Raw genomic sequence first — 17,292 nt, 5'->3', positions numbered from 1 at the left:
AAAGGATTGAGATGACATTAATTTCTCTGCGTAGGTGCTGGTTCGGGCTCTGTTATTCGAGTGCTACAACTGAGGACAACTTCCCGTGCATTTCTGAGGAGGTGAGAAAAGCAAGAGTGCCTTCAATTTTGAAAATGCAACACGCGCATCCGTGGAACACGAATAGTTGCATCCTGCATCAAGGCGCCATAGTCAACTCACAAGCAGTGTTTTATTCGTCGATTGAGATAATCACCGATTTTAATCGGCTTAAAATGACCTAAGCGCCAGAAATTGTAGTTTGAAAAGCGATGAATTAATTAATCGCCTTATCTTATGATCAACGATTTAAAACGGGTCAATTATTAAAGTTTCTAATGTTTTTCTCGTGTTATCATTTCTTAAGTTTTGACGAATGACCGATTCAATTATTGGCCTTAGATACTCTGGTCTTGTGTCGCTCACTGGTAATACCCTTCCTAATTAATAGGTGCACTGTTTTTATAGTGATACAACTAACAAGACCTTCTCTGAAGAAGTGAGAAAAGCAGAAGTGCCTTCAGTTATGAGCACGCAACTCGCACATCCGTGGAACACAAATAGTTGCATCAGGGCGCTACACTGCCGTGCTAGGGTAAAAACGGCGTATGAAGCTTCAGACGTTGCCAAATTTCGACTGATAAAACACGAATTTCCTAGTAACCTCATGAATATTTTTCTTCCAATTTGTCAGATAATTTTGCTCATAATTTCACCTAAAGTTCTTGAAAATTTTAAGGAAAAATATTCATAACTTTCCTCAAAAATAAACATTTTATCGAAGGAAATTTGGCAACTCTCGGATGTTCATACGGCGTTCTTCCTTAGCACGGCAGTACAGCAAAACCATCGGCCAGTTCGTAGACTCGCAGCATGGATGGCCAGTCTGAAGGTGGGGCAGAACATTTGCTCAATCCGCACTGGGCACTTTTGCCAACGGTGTTGGCATTTAGTGACAATTTTAGTAACATATCTATCTATCCTATCTATCATAGGTTAATAAAATACATCCATGGCCAAAGTGCGAAACCACGTATCTTCGTTTTTGACTGTGTATACTGATTGCCATAATTTTCTTTGTCTTTGCAAAACTAATCGACGTAATATCTTAAAACTTCCTTGATTCTTCTTCTCAGATAGCAGAATATTCTCTATAACTTTTAAGCTATGAAGTTGACGCGTTACTCCTTAAAAAAATAAAATAGGAGCGGAAATTTTAAAACACCGCAATGAGGGTACGCAGTTTCCCTCTTGGGCCATCGATATTTATAAAAATTAAAATATAGCCGATGCGCCTCCGCATAAAAATATTTTAACCACAACTCGGGACAGACTAATGATGGGAATGACTCTGATGATGGAAATGTGGTAATGACGACCCAAGTGGCACAGATCGCAACAAATGGCAATTACATGTTAAAATTATTCAAAATGCATCGGAGTGTTGTGTATGTTGCCTATCTGCTGATTGAAGGCACTTTGCTAATTGGATTTATTGCAAAAGATTTGGAATAAGATTCAATTTTTCATGGCACTGGAAACTGCGTATTTTTCTGAAGCACGGAACTCGTTTTATTTTGTTCACTGTTTAAAATCGGCATTTATAGACCATATTATGTAAAAATATTGCATTTTCATGGTAAAAGAATTTTAATTTTATTATAATAAATCGCAATTTGATTTCAATATTTGCATTGCACCGTGCTACTTGGGAATGTGGTGCTGCGAATTTGAAGTAGAGAATCGGTGAAATGGTGATGGTTTACCTAAGATACTCTTCTGATCGAACCAATCCCTCGTGTAAACATTCTTCGGAATATCATGGGAGGTAGAGTTCCAGTCCGTCTTCCATAAAACGGTCTGATTCAACTCTTTCAGAACGGATAAGAATATTTGAGTTTCCTCCTCTCCGAGAATGCTGGGGGTCACAATCGATCCAAAACTGAAGTAGATCACTCCATCCTGTGCATTGTTCATGATTACATCCAGTTCCTACGGACAGCATCGTTAATTATACTATCACTGTGACATTCACTGTAAATGAGTAAAGAGTAGGTGTAGGTGTATGAAAATAAGGGTGATATGGATATTAGATACATTTGGTCGGGACAGACAATTTCAAAGAGAGTGACACCATCTTTTTATTTTTGATTCTTGACATCTGGGCCGGATAAAACCGTATAAATGAACTTTTAAATGATAAAATGGCAAGAAAATGACGCCTACCACATTAAAATATCATCCAATGTATACAAGTCCTATTAACGCTTAGCGACCAGGGGTGCTAGCAGGTATTAGGGCCCGCTTATTGCGGGTTGTATACTTCGTAAATTGAAGGCGGTCCACGTCTCCGGGAAAACAAAGGATCCCACACGCCTTCATTTTGGAGCCCTATGAGCCTCAATTTAGGGCCACATGACTCCTAAAATCCCCGTTTCAGAACCTCCATAACTATGCAAAATCTTCAAGGCTTCAAGGGCCCCCAAAAGATTTAATCGGACCACTCGCAGAGAAAAGAAAATTGAAAATAACCATAGAGAAAAACGGGTCCAGGAGGCCCCCGGCAAATCCGGAGCTGGTTGTATGAATCGTTGGGCACGTAAGATATTCAATGGGGAAAAATGTGACTTTTTTCCAGTTCGGACCTTGTCCCATTTTTAATACTGCCGAGCTGAGTATAAACGTCGTATGAGCATTTGAATATTGACAAATTTCCTATCAAAAAATATTCATTTTTGAGGGGAAGTTATAAATATTCATCCTCGTAATTTTCACATTTCTAGATAAAATTCCGAACGAAATCCTCCGAAAAATCGAAAGAGAACTACTCGTAAACATTCCCGAGAATCCGTGATTTAGGAAAGGACTTTTGGCAACGCCTGAGGGCTCATACGGCGTTTTTCCTTACCACGGCAGAATAGGAAAATGACAGTGAGAATAAGCGAGAGTACCTTATCCAAAGGTGCTGGATCTTTGAGATGCAGCACAGGAAGCTCAATAACATTAGGTGGGTAAATTTTAGCCCCATCGACGGCAGTATTGGCAGTGAGAAAGAATAGCGAGATGTTCCTTAGCATATCAGAGATGCTGGGGAGGGGTCCGGGAAAATACTTGGCCAACACAGCGTCGTGTTGCGGGTAATACCAGTACTCGTCGTAGAGCATCGTCCTGTAATGAATCCAAGCGTTCTCTAGCCTTTGGGTCAGGCTCAGCGAGCCCGCGTAGTCCACGTTGAAATGTGACAGGTATGCCACAGCGTTCGGGGCACCCATGTACCTAAAACGGCGGGAAAATGGACTTGAAAAGTCGAAACAAGACCGAAAATTTAGAAATGCTGAGAGGAAAGAACTCGACGAGTTGGACTTACATACATAAAGCCGCTTTCACAGCGTAGTCTCGCGCTCTGCGACGCCCAATCGCCATTGCCTCCTATAAACCATACTCTCAAAGATCATCCGGCAACTGGCACCTCCTAATCTCCTCCTCCACTCCTCGTCGCAGGAGTTGGACTTCACGTTTCGCAATTCGGAACTATAACTTCTGGTTCACTTTAGAGACAACTTATCGATGGTGAAACTGAAGAAATACGTATCTCGGTTCGCGGCGTCGCAGAATTCCTGTCTAACTTTATTTTCTACATGGAACACCACTGAACGTCATTTTTTGAAAATTTAAGTGATTTTTCCTCTTTATGTGAAAAATATTCTTTGAAAACTTCAAGCCATAGTGTTGGTTCGGTCTCCTATTAAAAAATAGAAAATATAAAAAATAAGAAATATAAAAAATAGCGGAGATTTCGAAACACTGCAACCGAGATACGCATTTTTACTGTTTCACCGTGGTCGGTAGTGTGCCATCAGGTTCCCTTAGTAGATAGGTGTTTTTTATGTATGAGCCAGCAATTGTAGTTCCTAATTGCCAATGAAGTTCAGTTGTAACACAGTTCAGTTGTTTAGTTCAGAGCGAAAATTTTGAAATAAAAGTTTAATGGGCCACTAAATTAATATAGGTAAGGTTTGAACTGGGAAATAATATCACATACTTTCCCTTTTAAATATTACGTAGAAATCGATTCACACGATAGGAGGTTTGAAAATCAACTCTTGAACGAGATATTAGCAATTATTTTTAACACAAATTAATTGGACGTCATTCTATCAAACGGAACTGAGCGCCAATTTGAGTTCCTTTTGAGGAATTTAGAATGCGGGATAGCGCGTTCTGTCAAACGGACCTAAGCGCCATGGAAAAGCATTGCGAGTATGGGACAGAATAAGCCGGACGCCTGATTCCGCCGCCAATTTAAGCCCCTCTCCACCCTCCTCACCCTATGGCGCTGAGGTCCGTTTGACAGAAATACGTCCAATTGGAAGTTCTCTCTGGGGGTCTCTCTTGGTCTCAGAGAGGAAAATAAGCGGGAAACCCCAGAATTGAGGCTAAAATGACTAGTCATAGAATTTAGCTATCTTGGCTTATAGGTACCTTAAGATATCAGGCATGTGACCAAAAGTTGCAAAAGCGACCACGGGAGCGTCCAAGAGATGCCCAAGAATGACGAGCGGTTCCTGGCCGAAGAACACCTCCATGAACACCAGGTCGAATTTGTTTTCATTGTGAATCAAGTCTTGAAAAACTGAGGACTCAAGAATTTCGGGCATACTCGCGTCCGGTAACTCTTTCCAAAAGTCGATGGGTAGTCGTTTGTCTTTAATCTCTGCTATCCAATCTTTCAGGGACGTCGGAGCAGAGACTGTTGGGAGAGTAGAACAATTGGACACATTTCTGTCAAACAGAACGGTGTGCATGATGACGTGAGCTTTGTTCAGCATATATTCTTATAGATCTCAGGGCTCATGTTTTAATGCCTATAGTTCCGTTTGGCAGAAATACGTTCAATTTAAAATGGCTTCAATTTAAAAAGTTTGACGTGTTGAAAATACCTACACATGTCGCAGAAATGGTCCACCGCACACAATACAGAGCATCTACACGGAAAAAAAGTACTAGGGGTTATCTGCCTGCCGTGCTGAGGAATGACGCCGTATGAGTATTCGAATGTTGCCAAATTTCCTCTTAGAAAATAATTTTTTAGAAACTTGCGAGTATTTTCCATTGAAATTTTCAGGCTATTTAGATCAAATTGAAAATGAATTTCTTTTGAAAATTTGAAAGAAACGTATTTACAAATTTTCCCAAAAAATTTTGATTTGTGAAAGGAAATTTGGCAACGTTTGAAGGGTCGGACGGCGTTTTTCCTTAGCATGACAATTATCCCTTAAAATTCTGGGACTATGGCCTCGTGCTCTTTTTCCGGGTCCTCTTTTTTAAAGCTATTGCTTTCCAATTTTCGTCATCCCGAAAAAATGCTTAAAATATCTCGAGCTGAGCTCGTCAAACTCCTGATTTTAAACGATTAGAGAAACCAGTGTGCTAGTACTTGGTTGTCGATCGAAATCACCCGTACTGCCGAATCACATAGCCTTCCTCTCATGTTTTATTGTTCATAAAAAAAGATTTAACTACTTGACACCTTATACTCTCTTTACATATGTAACCTAGATTATGAAGAATATAGTCACTATTTCAAGTTTTGGTTCTGCTCGGTTTATTTTGTAAAAAATGAAACATCAGAGAAAATTTGGCAACTTCTGCTGAGGTTAGAGGCTGATTCCGTTACAAGTCGTCTATTCTACTTTAGCTTGAAAGCATCGTTCTTGATGTATCGATGGTCAAAGTGTGAAACCACGTATCTCCATTGCGATGTTTCAAAATTTTCGCTTGTATTTTATTTTTTAGAAGAGAAACAAGCCAACTCTGTAACCTGAAAATATAAAATATTCTGCCGATAGAGAAGAAAAATAAACGAAATTTTGGAGAACTTAATCTCACTAGTTTTTTACTCAAGAAATAAGGTTTGATATGAAGTCTACAACGTCGCAAATAGAGATACCTACTTTCGATCTTTGACCATCGATACGTTTCTTGATTAATCAGCAGAAAAACCCTTAGTTTTTTCTTCGTAAAATACTCAATTCGGTACAAGTTATAGGGTTTGGGTAAGATATATTATAGATAGGTTTTATCATTTGACTTATCATTGGAGTATGTACGGGTACGCACAGCTGGTGCGGAAATTCGATAGTAAGCGACATGCAGAAAATGGAGAAACTCTAAAACCACTCGTCATAGTTGCATGCAATATTTCAAAATTTTCACCCGTGCTTTATCTTATGAAACATAAAAAAATCGACATCATTTTTTGAAATTCATATGGAGTGAACGTTTAAGATTAATGAAAAATCAGAGAGAAGTCCAAGCCACACTATTTTTGCCCCTCTGATGAATAATTTTTTTGCGGGACCTTTGAATCGCTGCGATTGACATTGGTTGCGGAGCTCAGCCATCGGAGACAGTACATCAGTGTTTACATCAATGTAACTTACACTTAATTTTCCAGTAAAGATCAGCGACGAAGTGGATGTGATGGAAATGCGATTGCTCCTTTTTTGGCGGGAAGGGACTAACGACAGTCACATTGTGGCCACGAAGGCCTAGAGCGGAGAAAAGGGGCTCCATTTGAATGTACTGACTCCATGTGGGATATGGAGAAAACACTAGAATATTGTAAGCCGAGCAGCAGGACGCTGAGGAGAGCACTGTCACAAATGTCAGAAGCTTCATGTCTCCAATTTTTACCTGGATCAACATAGACATGCGAAATGAATTCATTTGCATAGGATGCGAGATTTTCTCATAAGAACTAGAGAAAACGAGAGGCACACCACACTGCCGTGCTAAGAAAAAACGGCGCATGGGCATTGGAATGTTGCCAAATTTCCAATTAGGAAAAAATTACTTTTGAGGAGTTCTGAATATTTTTCTTTGAAATTTTCAGACTTTGTAGATCGAATTTCGAATGGTAAAGTCCTCTAAAAAATCGGAAGAGAATTATTAATAAATTTTCCAGAAAATTCGCCATTTGTCGAAGGAAATTTGGCAACTCCTGAAGACCCAGTTCTCAACTACGCGACTATGCTTTTCACGCCGACCACACTGTTTTTGACGCAATGCGTGAAGTATTCATGCAGTCTTGCAGGCACTGTGAGTTTCGCGCCAATCGCCGCTGACCGCAATACGTTTGACGCAATGCGTGGAGTATTCGTGGAGTCTTGTAGGCGCTAATATGTGTTTCATGCTGACCGGCGCGCCGAGGCGAGGGCTCCTTCTTTTCATCTCAAGTCCTCGTCATCATTGCTCTGTGCGCCCGCGCCGCTCCAGGCCAAATTGCGTGTTTGGTTTCTCTCTCAACTAGACTAGTGAAAGGCGCTGTCTCTTGTATCACCGACGGACGAACAAATTAGAAATTACTATACTTTAACAATCAGGAAATGAGGGATTTTGTCGCCTTTTCTCGAATGTAATTTTTTTCTGAATCTGATTTTTTTTTTTTTTTTTTTTTTTTTTTTTTTTTTTTGATACCTATATTTGTAAAAATTACAACATTTTCCGCCATGTGGCCACCCCTTAAATCCGACTCTGATTGCAAAAATACGTATCTGGTAATGAAGTGTCAATTCCTAGTGCCGAAAACGCGAATCTCGGTATTTCTGCCATATTTTCTAACAGTCCGAGAAAATATTCAAAATGCTGACGAAGTCTGAAAAAGCATCTTACTCTTTGCTATACTCAAGAAATTTTACCCTTCTACCGAAAATAAAGAGGAATGTAGTCAGTTTCTGTACTCTCCTGGAAAATCGTGTTTTCCGAGATACGCACTTCTGCACTTTGACCATCGATGTGGTGTTTTTCCTTCGCACGGTAGAATACTCATAAATAGCAATACAGTTGTCACAAGCGGCAAATCTCATCTTCAAACTATTGCAATTTTATTTAAAAATATTGTGATAGAATACATCAATGCAATGAAGTTCCTTATCGGCACAAATTTTGCAGGTGGTTGCATGTTGCCTATCATCTGAATTCAAGGCGCATGTTGCCATGCCTGTCAACTGAATTCAAGGCGCAGAAATTGTTTCAACTACCTTTATAGCGATCGTTATTTTTATTGTTATTTCCATGTAACTTTTTAAATTATCTGTAATGATACCTTTGTAGGGAGCGTAGGTATTGACCTTTTGCTCATCAAAGATTGCAATTATTACATCACCGGAATTGTATCGATTAATAGACATTTTTTTGCAGTGTCTCTTCAAAAGATTCAACTTCATCTAATGTAGCAATTACTTTCAGCCACTTACATTTTCTTAAAACCACGCAAATCTAACCAAAGCAAACAGAAATTAATAATAATATAGGGATCAATGAAGCCCCTGGCAAAGTAAGGAAATACGAGTAAAAAGTGTCATTTTTGCACTTTCGAGAAAAACGAGTATAACGTCTTCATATAAATGCATATTAATGAAAGTATTCAAGGTGATTTCAATCTCAAGACTAAAGTAACCAAATATTAGCTTATTTTTTAGGAAAAATTTTCGCACATGAAGAATGTAAGTAACGTATTTCAGAAGATGGATACTATTTGTGATTTTTATCAAAATTTATTTCAGGGTAAACTTTACATACAAAATTATCTCCACAAATGTTTCCTACAAGATAGTGGATCGAGATCACATGAAAAGTATGAAACTTTCATTCACTTTCATTCGGTAAAATTTAAATGCACATGAAAGACACTCGGGAGAGGGGTTCAAGCAAATTGAATTGAGCAATTCTCACATCTCAATTTATTTTGCGACGACGGAAAACAAAAGATTGATAATTAATTTTATCGTTCACAACGTATAATAAACGTACCTGACGTAATAAGGTACCTGATCGGTTATGCTCCTTGCTGAAAGATGGGTCTCACAGTTAGTCTCCTTAAATATTCATTTCTTACTCCCGCGATCAAATTTCTGAAGGAATTTCAACCCACACACACGCACACATCTCTTTGACTCTAATACGTAATAATATAATCACAATAACATGTATGTTTATAAACGCTTATATGAGAGAATTATTTTTTTTTTTTTCATAAGCACTAACCGACAAATAGAAAAAAGCGGATGGCTAAAAAAACGAACTTCACAAAAATATATTGACAGCACAACGCGCAAAAAGTATTAATGTTGATTTGGTCTTAGAATGATGTAATGAAGGGGATTATCATCGGAGTATCGCATCAAATCCATAGGAGAAAACTTACCTCGTGAACCATAATTGAAAAGTGAGGTCACGCTTTGTTTTGATGATGATGTCACCTTTTCCGCGTGTGGGTGAGATAGACGGCAGCAGGTTCATTTCGATGTGAACTTCGAAAAGCTCAAATCCACGCGCTTACCGCGACTCAAGCTGTAATGCTTCGCCGTCGTCTCTCGTGGCAGCGTAACGAATTGATCAATCTTATCTCACATACTTGAGCTAGCCACACTGACTAGCAAAGCTAAAACTACATGTTATTTCTTGATTGCGGTGTTTCAATATCTCGACACCTTCCGGCCGAAGTATCGCAGGCGCGTTTCGACGTTTCGAAATTCCCGCCGCCATTTCATTCGTTTTACAGAGAAATTGTTGGTTGAATCTGTTTGAAAATTTGTCTGAATTTTATCGACAGCACAAAGGAGAGTCAGGCTCGTCTTGGCCTTGGCTACGCCTCGAATGAGGGACGGCACCAGTGGCGTGGCGTGCTTTGCGATGTATCGATTGTTATGTCATTTAAACCTATGGAAAAGGATCGATAATCAGGGTGTTCGCAGCGAACACCTTAATGATCGATTCTTTACCATATGTTTAAATGGCAGAACAATCGATACATCGCAAAGCACACCAAACCACTGGACGGCACCCAAAAACACAAAAAAGTGAGAAATGCATAGCCTAATAGCGCAAAAAGAGAGTGTCAAGACTCACCCCAAAAGCGGAAATACCTAAATAAAAACATTTTAAGTAGAAATATATGTGTTCATGATTTTTGTCAATGCCTTAACTAAAATTTCACGCCCGGCTTCGAGGATCGTTCTCTAAATATTTCACACTTAAACATTAAAAGTTTATCTCCGAAGGAGGAGGGGGTTTGGTCCAAGTAAAGGACAACTTATTTCAGTGGGTCGAAAGAGACTCGACAAATCCTGCTTAGATGCCTACATTTCTTGAGATTTCGAGGACCGGAAATGTTGTAATACATTTAAACAATCTGTATTTTTCCCTAAAATTAACAACGGCGGGATGAAAATCAGTTACAGATTACTTCATCGGCACAATAGACGACGCTGGAGTTAAGTTGCGATGAAGGGTAAGAGAAACACGCCCTCAGTTAGTACCGCACGCGACAAGCATTAAACGAATTTCATCAGAGCGCCTGCCGGCCTGCATGCAACTATTCGGCCTCCACGGATGTCCGTGTTGCATACGCGCGCAAGTGAAGGCGTTTTAACTCTCTGGGCTCTCACCGCTACGCTTCACTCGCGGCGCGGCGCAAGACGGCGGCGGCGGGATGCAAGTTGTCTTGCCTCAGTCAAATCAGTCTCAGTAAATGTTGCAACACTCAGTGATCTCGTTAGCATATCACTATCAGGAATCCGCAATCCATATGTTTGGATAAGCACAGCCCACTACTTCAGAGACTGCGAGCATCAATTACACCTCAAGTCTTCCGCGAAACAAATAAACTCAAAGACTTAAAATAAAATTGAGCAAGACTGATAGAATAAAACAATCGAACAAATGATAAGTGCAAGATTAATTAATAAAATAAAGCAATCGAACATTTTTTACGAGTGTCTCCAATAGTGCAAAAACACGGCTGAAACGGGCCGCGGCCGTGGGGCCCTCGAAAAGAGGATAAGAGGTTAGAGATGGACGTATTTCTATCAAACGGAACTATGTGCATTAAGACATGAGCCCTGAGACCCAACAGAATATGTGCATAACAGGGCTCACGTAATATTGCACATAGTTCAGTTTGGTAGAAATACGTCCAAATGATTAAACGTCGCACAGTGGATCGAGTCAACGGAGAAATCGGACAAAATTTGGAAACTTTAAAAGCTTAAAATTTTGTTCATATAAAAATTTGAGGTTTTAAAAGTGTTTCCATAATGTGTTTCGTCATGAAACTTTCCTCTAGAAACACCCCTTAAAATTTAATATGTGACGAATTGGACGTATTTCTATGAAACGGACCTAAGCGTCATAGGGTGAGGAAGGTAGAGGGGGGGCTTGGATTGGCGGCCGAACCGGGCGTCGAGATCATTCCGTCCTATGCTCTCAATGCTTCTCCATGACGCTTAGTTCCGTTTGACAGAACGCGCTATCCGGCATTCTAAATTCCTCAAAAAGAACTCAATTTGGCGCTTAGTTCCAGAAATACGTCCAATTAAACATCAACATTTGCAGTTTCAGTCAAAAATTTCATGCCCGACCCCACTGATTGACTCGACCCACTTTGCGTCGCTTTTCGAACGTAAGGGCGTATCCCTGTTTCCACGTGAGCCTTGGAAAGCATAGAATTACACAGAGAGCAGGGCTCAAGTGGAAATTGAGATACGTCCTTTCGTCAAAAGAGCAACGAAGAGTGCTGCGTAAGTGGAAGAATGTGCTCCCTTATCAGAGTAACAGTGATCAACGAGAGGAAGAGGATATTGATGAGTGATATCATGACGACCTAGTATATTCGCACAATGTCTGATGAGACATTAAACGCGCGCACCGTATCGGTACTCCATCAAATCCACCAATACTACAGCCGAACAAGAAAGAAAAATAATTTTCATTCCTAAGCGCGACGGTTCGCTTTTAAGAACGCGTGGAAACCCTTATCGACTTAAGTGAAGCCTCTAGCCTTCGCTTCGTCTTCCTGAAAGCATGACGATCAGGTAAGGATCCGTCAAAACTTGGGTTCGATCCCCCCCTCATCGTTAATCTGACGTGGTAAACATACGTCTCTTCAAGACGCTCCACATGGAACACGTTACGAAGCAATAATCGCACAGAAAATTATTCATTGCCGACGACGTATACCAGGATTTCGATGGCCAAAGTGCGAAACCGCACATTTCCATTTGCGACGTAGCAAACTTCCTGTCATGTTTCATGCTTTTCTTAAAAAACTAGTCAACGTACTTAATTCTTCGAAACCTCCTTGGTTTTTCATCTCCATTAGCAGAATATTCTGTAAAAAATTAAGATATAAAGGCTTGTTTCTTCTCGGAAAAATTAAACATAGGAGCGAACATTTTGAAGTGCAGTTTCTGCTATTTCGAGAAATACGTGTTTGAAGTTTCGAAATTATACATGGATCCTTATGGCGGAATAAAAGTTCAAACTGACATTTTGATGCTTAAAAATTGGAATTTGGGAGCGAATTTTTCACGGAATATGCATCAAGACTAGTTTTACTTGAAATTAAAACTATCTCAATTTTTGTAGGAACTGCCTGTATGCGCCCTGTTATCTCTGAAATATTTATCAGTGTGTAAGTCGCAGGGAGTCAGCAATCGCCGGCAATTTGCAAGTTCCGTACTTGTCAATTCGTCAAATTGTAATTACGATATCATCGATATATATGTAGTAAAGATTTCTTTACGCCTTCAAATCCAGCGATACTCGCCGCTTTGCCAAGGAGTTAGTTTAGTTGCTTAACCGAACCTAACACAGATTATTGATGGCGTTTCACGAACTCGCGAGTGTGCTAGCGGGCACCATGTATCCAAGAAGAAGGGGCTAACGTATGTTTGAATTCAAAGCATAATAATCCCTACTTCCAATCTCGTTTTTTCACTTTAAAACGATTAAATTTGTTGATAAAACACGAATAGATAACTCGAAGCAAGGGACTCGCGGAGCTTTTCCGACTGGAAAATCGCACTCAGCGGGTCATTTCCAATCGAGCTTCCTTGGTTTCGGCTCGACCGGCGAACTTCCGATTTTGACGCTAAAAAATTTAGTCCATGTAACCCCTGTAGATTTTTCTCGATTTGGGATTGAGAGAAAAATTTCGAGATTTCAGTCGCATCCTGCGCAGTTGGAAACGTAGAATCGATTCCACACGGTCCCGACACTTGGCGAGGCTTCCTGAGCCGAAAAACAGTCAAAAACAGGTAAAAAACGAGCTTTTTCCACCACTTTTTGACTCTTTCTCTCGAGCATTTTCAACAGAAAGCTCGAAGCGTGTGTCTCGCGGAACTTTTCCGACAGGAAAATCTTATTCAGCGGGGCAATTCCAAGCGAGCTTACTTGGTTTCACCCCGTTTGGCTAACTTTCAATTTTGACCCGAAATGCTTCGTCTAACTTTCGATTTTGACGCTAAAAAATTTAGTCCATATAACCCCTTTAGATTTTTCTCCATTTGGGACTGAGAAAAAAATTTCGAGATATCAGTCGCATCCTATTAAGTTCGAGGCGTAGAATCAATTCCACACGGTCTTGACTCTTGGTGAGGCTCCCTGAGCCGAGAAACATTCAGAAACTGGTCGAAAACGAGAATTTCTGACTCCTTTTTGAATCTTTCTCTCGAGCGTATTCAGCATATAGCTCGAAGCGAGGGAGTCGCGGACCTTTTCCGACTAGAAAATCGCACTCAGCGGGTCAATTCCAAGTTACCTTACTTGGTGTCGGTCCGATTGGCGAACTTTTGATTTTGTCCAGCCGAGAACCAGTCAAAAGCAGGTAAAAAACGAGCATTTCAGACCACTTTATGACCCTTTCTCTGGAGCGTTTTCAGCAGATATAGCTGTGAGCGAGGGACTCGCGGAGCTTTTCCGACTGGAGAATCGCACTCAGCGGGTCATTCCCAAGCGGCATAACTTGCTTCCGGCTCGATCGGCGAATTTTCGATTTTGACGCTTAAAATTTAGTTAATGTAACGCCTGTTGATTTTACTCGATTTTGGACTGAGAAAAAAGATTCGAGATTTCAGTCGCATTCTACGTTGCTGGAAGCGTAGAATCGATTAAGCACGGTCCCGACTCTCGGCGAGGCTTCCTGAGCCGAGAAACAGTAAAAAACTGGTCAAAAACGAGCTTTTCTGACCAATTTTTGACTCTTTCTCTGGAGCGTATTCAGCGGCTAGCTCGAAGCGAGGGACTTGCCAAGCTATTTCGACTGGAAAATCGCACTCGGCGGGTCAATTCCAAGCGAGCTTACTTGGTTTCGGTCCGATCTGCGAACTTTAGATTTTGACGCTAAAAAATTTCATCCATGTAACCCCTGTAGATTTTTCTCGATTTGGGACTGAGAAAAAAATGTCAAGATTTCAGTCGCATCCGAATTATTTGGAGGCGTAGAATCAATTCCGCACGGTCCCGACTCTCGGCGAGGCTTCCTGAGTCGAGAAACAGTAAAAAACTGGTCAAAAAACGAGCTTTTCTGACCACTTTCTGACTCTTTCTCTGGAGTGTCTTCAGCGGATAGCTCGAAGCGAGGGACTTGCGGAGCTATTCCGACTGGAAAATCGCACTCGGCGGGTCAATTCCAAGCGACCTTACTTGGTTTCGGCCCGATCAGCTAACTTTAGATTTTGACGCTAAAAAACTTAGTCCATGTAACCCCTGTCGATTTTTCTTGATTTGGGACTGAGAAAAAAATTTCAAGATTTCAGTCGCATCCTAATTATTTAAAGGCGTAGAATCGATTTCGCACGGTCTCGACACTCGGCGAGACTTCCTGAGCCTAGAAACAGACAAACACTGGTCAAACACGGACTTTTCAGACCAATTTTTTACTCTTTCACTGAAGCGTGTTCAGCGAATAGCTCGAAGCGAGGCCCTCGCGGAGCTTTTCCGACTGGAGAATCGCACTCAGCGGGTCATTTCCAAGCGGCAAAACTTGTTTTCGGCTCGATCGGCGAACTTTCGATTTTGACGCTTAAAATTTAGTTAATGTAACGCTTGTTGATTTTACTCAATTTTGGACTGAGAAAAAGATTCGAGATTTCAGTCGCATCCTACGTATTTGGAGGTGTAGAATCGATTCTGCACGGTCCCGACTCTTGGCGAGGCTTCCTGAGCCGAGAAACAGTCAAAAACAGGTAAAAAAGGAGCTTTTCTGACCAATTTTTTACTCTTTCTCTGGAGCGTGTTCAGCGAATAGCTCAAAGCGAGGGACTCACGGAGCTTTTCCGACTGGAAAATCGCACTCAGCGGGTCATTTCCAAGCGGCAAAACTTGCTTTCGGCTCGATCGGCGAATTTTCGATTTTGACGCTTAAAATTTAGTTAATGTAACGCTTGTTGATTTTTCTCGATTTGGGACTGAGAAAAAAAACTCGAGATTTCAGTCGCATTCTACGTTGCTGGAAGCGTAGAATCGATTAAGCACGGTCCCGACTCTCGGCGAGGCTTCCTGAGCCGAGAAACAGTAAAAAACTGGTCAAAAACGAGCTTTTCTGACCACTTTTTGACTCTTTCTCTGGAGCGTATTCAGCGGCTAGCTCGAAGCGAGAGACTTGCGGAGCTATTCCGACTGGAAATTCCACTCAGCGGGTCAATTCGTCAAATTGTACGAGGTGTGATCAAAAAGTTCCCGGACTGGTGCCGCCGTGGGCTGAAAAATGGTCCAAACGAGCTAAACTTAGGCTCGTTTGAAAGCTTATACTCTCACGAGTACACTACTCTTTAGTTTTTGAAAAAATATTTATTAGTTTTCGCACAGCGTCAATTTTACGGAGACGTGTTTGCGCCGTGCGGCGATTTTGTCTGCGAACGAGAAATGACCAACATCCTTTTCCAACTTTGAGGTGGTTGATAAGACAGGTGCATCCAGCGATCACGCTGATATGAGTCTATCCTATCTCTGGTGTACTTGCACAAGATAAACCACTATTTTTTACCTGAAATGTGTCACTTGGAACGCATCAAGATGCAATTTTTCGAGTTTTTCGTTTTTTTTTCGAAAAATTGCATCTTGATGCGTTCCAAGTGACACATTTCAGGTAGAAAATAGTGGTTTATCTTGTGCAAGTACACCAGAGGTAGGATAGACTCATATCAGCGTGATCGCTGGATGCACCTGTCTTATCAGCCACCTCAAAGTTGGAAAAGGATGTTGGTCATTTCTCGTTCGCAGACAAAATCGCCGCACGGCGCAAACACGTTTCCCTAAAATTAACGCTGTGCAAAAACTAATAAATATTTTTTCAAAAACTAGAAAGGATTGTACTCGTGAGAGTATAAGCTTTCAAACGAGCCTAAGTTTAGCTCGTTTGGACCATTTTTCAGCCCAGGGCGGCACCAGTCCGGGAACTTTTTGATCACACCTCGTAATTACGATAACATCGATATAGTAAAACTTGTTGGATTGTTTGGATTGTTTTGGATCATTTCAGGACTCAAAAAAGGGTTGCACCCTTAAAATCCCTCATCAGATAAGATTAAGTTGGTTATCGATGCTCCATCCATCCAAGTTTTACGCTTTCCTAATGGACCAGTAGAAAAAGTACCTATCTTCAATTCTGATTATTCACAGTTAATCAAAGAAAGCTCATTTTATCCGTGCGAAACATTTTAAATTCACAACCGCTTTTGAGAAAGTTCCGATCTTGTAAACGGCGACTCTTTCAGTTTCGCTTCAAAATACGATGACCGGACCAAGGGACTTAAAATACACAATCTGATCCAGCCGCCGGCAGTTTCTTCTTTGAATTAAGACGGAGACACGAAAAACAATATAATTATTTTTTCAAAATGATATTCCTCGGCATTTTTCAAATATGTGGCTCGATTTAAAACCCAAAATTATGAGCTTTTTGGTCAAAACCATTCTACGAGGCCACTCACAAAGGATACAGAAGAGCGCCTTCAAATCAATGCGTAAACTTAATGCAAAATTCTGATACGACTATTCGTGCGTCACGGCAGTCATCTTGCATACCCGGCCATTTGAAGGCGAATCATTGACTTCAGACAACGGGATACGAGTAACAGCAATGCCATTCGATAAACTCCGGGCGGCGGGGCAGCCCCCCTGAACCCTAAGGAGCCGACCGCGGGGCTCAGCCTTCTGGCCCCTAAGGAGCCGAACGCGGGGGTCAGCCCCCTGAACCCTAAGGAGCCGAACGCGGGGGTCAGCCCCTGAACCCCAAGGAGCCGAACGCGGGGGTCAGCCCCCTGAACCCTAAGGAGCCGGACGCGGGAGTCAGCCTACTGAACCCTAAGGAGCCGGACGCGGGGGTCAGCCCCTGAACCCCAAGGAGCCGAACGCGGGGGTCAGCCCCCTGAGCCCTAAGGTGCTGAGGAGGAGCCTAAGGAGCCCGATCGCTTAAGGAGCGAAAGCCGG

At 41.4% G+C, this 17,292-nt stretch overlaps 1 protein-coding gene across 8 annotated transcripts in view; it reads right to left on the bottom strand.

Annotated features, from left to right (window-relative positions):
* Jhbp2 (Juvenile hormone binding protein 2) overlaps positions 1 to 9,791 on the bottom strand; it is a 38,360-nt gene extending 28,569 nt beyond the window's left edge. Inside the window, exons 1-5 of one of the 8 annotated variants that reach the window (XM_019054855.2) lie at positions 9,227 to 9,391; positions 6,462 to 6,714; positions 4,501 to 4,768; positions 2,970 to 3,294; positions 1,785 to 2,010 (exon numbers count right to left, since the gene is read on the bottom strand). In XM_019054855.2, coding sequence (XP_018910400.2) covers positions 1,785 to 2,010; positions 2,970 to 3,294; positions 4,501 to 4,768; positions 6,462 to 6,714; positions 9,227 to 9,238 — 1,084 coding nt within the window. In that variant the 5' untranslated portion in view covers positions 9,239 to 9,391. The other 7 variants (XM_019054856.2, XM_072302147.1, XM_072302148.1 and 4 more) reach the window with 7 other exon arrangements.
* Between the last annotated feature and the right edge of the window lie 7,501 nt (positions 9,792 to 17,292).

This window comes from Bemisia tabaci, chromosome 7 (genome assembly GCF_918797505.1).
Source record: "Bemisia tabaci chromosome 7, PGI_BMITA_v3".
In the NCBI taxonomy this organism is placed as follows: Eukaryota; Metazoa; Arthropoda; class Insecta; order Hemiptera; family Aleyrodidae; genus Bemisia; species Bemisia tabaci.
This window is presented reverse-complemented; position numbering and strand designations above follow the sequence as displayed.